This window comes from Lepidochelys kempii, chromosome 4 (genome assembly GCF_965140285.1).
Source record: "Lepidochelys kempii isolate rLepKem1 chromosome 4, rLepKem1.hap1, whole genome shotgun sequence".
Lineage (NCBI taxonomy): Eukaryota > Metazoa > Chordata > Testudines > Cheloniidae > Lepidochelys > Lepidochelys kempii.
The window spans coordinates 84,305,445-84,310,069 of record NC_136383.1 but is presented as its reverse complement, the minus strand read 5'-3'; the positions used below and the strand labels follow the sequence as shown (position 1 = coordinate 84,310,069).

The 4,625-nt window shown below is 40.9% G+C and overlaps 1 protein-coding gene across 2 annotated transcripts in view; it reads right to left on the bottom strand.

Annotated features, from left to right (window-relative positions):
• Positions 1 to 4,625, bottom strand: part of MTMR7 (myotubularin related protein 7) — an 89,240-nt gene that overhangs the window by 3,301 nt on the left and 81,314 nt on the right. The window contains exons 13-14 of one of the 2 annotated variants that reach the window (XR_012158656.2): positions 1,645 to 1,862; positions 729 to 797 (exon numbers count right to left, since the gene is read on the bottom strand). Coding sequence is in view for 1 of the 2 variants with exons in the window: in XM_073341923.2 (XP_073198024.2) it covers positions 671 to 797 (127 nt within the window). In the remaining variant the exon portion in view is untranslated. Of the gene's footprint in view, positions 1 to 670; positions 798 to 1,644; positions 1,863 to 4,625 lie in introns of those variants that run through there. The other variant, XM_073341923.2, reaches the window with a different exon arrangement.

The following is a 4,625-nucleotide window of genomic DNA, read 5'->3' as shown; positions in this document are numbered from 1 at the left end:
CTGAAAGAGAAACAATATAGTTTATATATTACACACACACACACGCACAAGTTTCGGGCCCAATTCTGCTCTTGTGTACCCTGGTGATGGGCACAATGTAAATACTTGAGGTCAAAATCTGACATACACCCTTTGCAACTACTTATTTGATAATCAGAGTTCTTCCCTCAACTGCAGTGGGATTACACAGACCTTTAATCACGTCAGCCTTTAGGCCATATGGGACCAAGAAAAATTAACTTCTTTGGGAATGTGTGTGTTTCGTGAAGGTATCAGGGCCAAATTTCACCCTCCCTCTCCCCCCCTCCCCAAAAAGAAACCCCAATCCTGGCTTCTACAGCTGTCAAAGGCAAAATATTCTCATTGAATTCAATCCCAGAAACTCCCTCTGTGTTTGAAAAGCACACAGCAGATGGTAGGTGCCACCACTTTTTGAGTAATAACAGTATAAATGTATGGATTATTCTTGCCAGCTTGGTATTATATATGCCTGACCTGAATTGCACATGTCCTGTAGAAAGGTGAACAAAAACTACCTATTCAGCAAAAAGAAAAGGAGTACTAGTGGCACCTTAGAGACTAACCAATTGAAATTCATCAAAGACTTCCCCAGTAACTAGCCTTATTTAGAGAATATGAAGTCTGGGAAATCAGATCACGTGTCTATTACCTGTTCTAAGACCTCCAGCTCTTCCTCTAACTGCTGAGTTTCTTCTTTCACTGCCATCAGGTAATCAGTAACTGACTGCCGGGGATGCATCCCCTTTTCAAAGCGGGTATACATACCACTCCAGAACCTGGAATTGATAGCAGGGACTCTCAGAAGTGTTAAATGCAGGCGTTATGCAGGAGTACACGGTCTTAAACATATGTAAGCACTGTACTGCATGATGTGGAAAAATTGGAAAGAGTCCAGCGGAGGGCAACAAAAATGATTAGGGAGCTGGAGCACATGACTTATGAGGAGAGGCTAAGGAAACTGGGATTGTTTAGTCTGCAGAAGAGAAGAATGACGGGGGATTTAATAGCTGCTTTCAACTACCTGAAGGGGGGTTCCAAAGAGGATGGATCTAGACTGTTCTCAGGGGTAGCAGATGACAGAATGAGGAGTAATGGTCTCAAGTTGCAGTGGGGGAGGTTTAGGTTGGCTGTTAGGAAAAACTTTTTCACTAGGAGGGTGGTGAAGCACTGGAATGGGTTACCGAAGGAGGTGGTGGAATCTCCTTCCTTAGAGGTGTTGAAGGTCAGGCTTGACAAAGCCCTGGCTGGGATGATTTAGTTGGGACTTGGTCCTGCTTTGACCAGGGGGTTGGACTAGATGACCTCTTGAGGTCCCTTCCAACCCTGATATTCTATGTTAATTGAAAAACAGATTTACTACCACAAAATCGTGTTTTACTACTTTTGATATGTATGACTGACAATGAAAAAGAAGCATAAGAATGTAAATCTATAGACTAAAACTGGCATAAATCCATTATATAAAATTTTAAGAAACATCTGGCTACATTTGAGTTATACCACAACTTTGATCTAATCTGTCTGGAGTTCTGATGGATAGTAATTCTTTTTTAAAAAAACATTAACTTATTAAAGGTATTTACTGTCAACAAAAATGCATGGTCTGTCAAAATAAATACACACCTTTGCTGAGAAGAACAATAACTTAAGCTGTATTTTTTATTTGTTCTATATCCTCTATTTAAATATACTATAGAGCAGTAATAGCTGCATCAAAATTAAGGTTGAAGCCAGCTTTCCATTATAAGTCCTATTTCAGCCCTTCTCCAGTTTTCCACAAAAACTGATCCTCCTGAAGTTTTGTATGCCACAGCTCATCTGAGCGTAGTTTTTTCTGGAACCTTGGGTAAAAAGCAGAAGAGTCATCTAAAAGTTATGGTGTGAAATGTTACTTAAAAATTCATATTTAACAAAAATGTTTAACAGCAAAAGCCAAAAAATATCTCAAGGATGAGTTTGTGTTTTGTTGGCTTGGCTGAAAAGTGCTTTTGGGTCCTTGGTGTAGATAAGCATGACTCCACTGAAATCAATGGACTTGTACCCATTTACACTTGCTCTAAATTTGATCCTAATGTTAAAAGACAAAATTACACATATTGGCACAGAGATGTCTCAATATGTGTTTAAAATGAAATACCTGACAGATTCATGGGGCCTGTTTCCACCTGCTGCATCACATGGGTAAAACTGTATTTTATTATGATGATTTCTTCTCAGGTTGTCACAGAACAATCATAGAACTTGATCTGGAGAGGTGCTGAGTGCCACAACTCTCAATGAAACTAATGAAATCTGCTGGTTCTGCTCAGATACTCTACAACTTTCAGGATTAGGTCCCAGATTGATTCAGGAAAGCATTTAGGGCTAGATCCACAAAAGCAGTTGGATGCCTAACAGCCAATTTAGGTGCCTAAGTCCAATATTTAGGCATCACTGAGATCCTCAGAACCCTCACACAGGCCTAACCCTACAGGCATCTAAATTTCCACTGTTAAAGTACCCTAAGCATCTCAGTGTCTGCCAGTGAACATATGCATAGTTATCTCAGTCTGGGCACCAGGCGCCTCTCTCACCCCTAAACCCCACTGGGGATCCTCCCTTCCGCTCTCGCCTGCGGGGCCTGATCCAGTAAGTGTTCTCTAAACCCTAAACCTAAATCTCTAAACCCACACAAAATAGAGGAAGAGAAAGACCCACGACCTGCACCCACTCTTCCACCCCCTTTATAACTTTTAGCCCAGTGGTCAGCCCACTCACCTGGCATGTGGGAGACCTGAGTTCAATTCCCCCCACCCCCCTCGCCTGATGTGGAGGCGTGATCTGAACTCAAGTCTCTGCCCCCCGTATTAATTATTTACACACAGTGGAACAGCTCCAATAGGAGAAATTGTGAGAGACCCGACCAGATAACCCGATAGCCTAGCGATTAGGGCAGTCTTGTGGGAAGAGGGGAAACCCCACTTCAAATCCCTTCTCCACATCAGGCAGAGGGTAGAATTGAACTGGGGTAACCACATCTAGGGTGAGTACCCTAATTACTGGACTAAAGTTTATAAGGGGGACTCCTGGTATAGCATTTTCAAAAACTGGCTTAGGTGTCAACTCCAGGCGTATGTTTATGGCTGTGAATCCCAAAAAGAGGTAGGCATTTTCCTTCAACCCAGATTTGGGCACCTAATTCCCTTTGAGAGGCAGGGTTTAGAGCATGCTGAATACGGATGGATTTAAGTATATGCTAAAGAGCATTCCTGAAAGGAGTCCTCAACAACTGATTTTATGAAATCTTTGCAGGTTAGTGATACCAAGCTACTGTAGACTGCACTGCAATTAATTTAAAGTAAGAGACCTGTAAAATAATAACCCAGGCTAAAAAAGAAGCCTTTGGGAACATGGAAGCAGCATGGGGTTTTACAAGACAGTTTCTGTGTATTTGGTCCTTAGCGACGCACCCATCTGCGTGCTCTTGTGTGATTTGTTGACATAGTCCTCAGTTAAATAACTGTTCCCGTTAGCCTGCAAATAAAAAGTCAGCTTGGATGAGGGTGTATGCCATAAGTATGTTTGGATAATTGTGTAATATCACTCCTCTATTTTCTAATTCTCTGGTAATATTTGGCCAGCACCTGACTGTCTACGTAAGTAGCTCAGCAGACAGATTAAGTAACAGACTTGAATTCAGCTGTCTAGCCAAAGGGCTGGCAGAGCTATTCTAGGTAGGGTGACCAGAGGGCAAGTGTGAAAAATCAGGACAGCGGCTGGGGTAATAGGTGCCTATATAAGAAAAAGCCTCCAAAATCAGGACTGTCCCTATAAAATCGGGACATCTGGTCACCCTAGTTCTAGGAGATTTTTACCTAGTATTCAGTGGTTTCTTTTTTCTTTGCCAAACAACCTATGTTAATTTAGTAATGTTCCCCCCCACCAACCCTATATTCATTAACACAGAAGGCCCAATCCTGCAAACCCTTACTCAAAGTAGTCTGATTAAAATTAATGGGATTTCTCACATGAGTAAGTGTCTGCAGTATCAGGCCCCTATTTTGTAAAGCTCTTTTGCAAATATCGTTGTACCTAAAGGGACACTGACAGGTTACAATGAGAGTTTTTAGTTAAACTGGTTTTTTAAACCTGGGTTGCAAATGTGACCTAGAGTGTTAAACCTGAAAGAATAATAACATTAATTAATTTTTAATCATTTAGGTTGTTTGTTTACATTTTAACATATCCTCTAGCTTGGAATATGAAATTAACTATGTAGTTGTACTTCTAATACTTTCAATCAATCACTTTCACTTCTCTTGTATTAGCAGCAAAACAGACTGTTATTTGAAAAAAACAACAGTAACATTTTGGATTATATTAGACTCTGTAGACACTTGTACACACGTAAAAAATATGTGAGGCCTAAATTACCCTCCCAGTGTTACCCAGAATTTAGCAGCAACATTGGACAGAGTATTGAATTTGCTTATTTATGAAGTACTTGTTTGAACAAGTGTGAGTGAGACCCTACCATCTTTCTGAAACCACTTGTTTCACCTGTGATGCTGACTGACCCAGGGAGTCAAAGATTCATCACAAAATCTGATATGGCAGAAATCTAG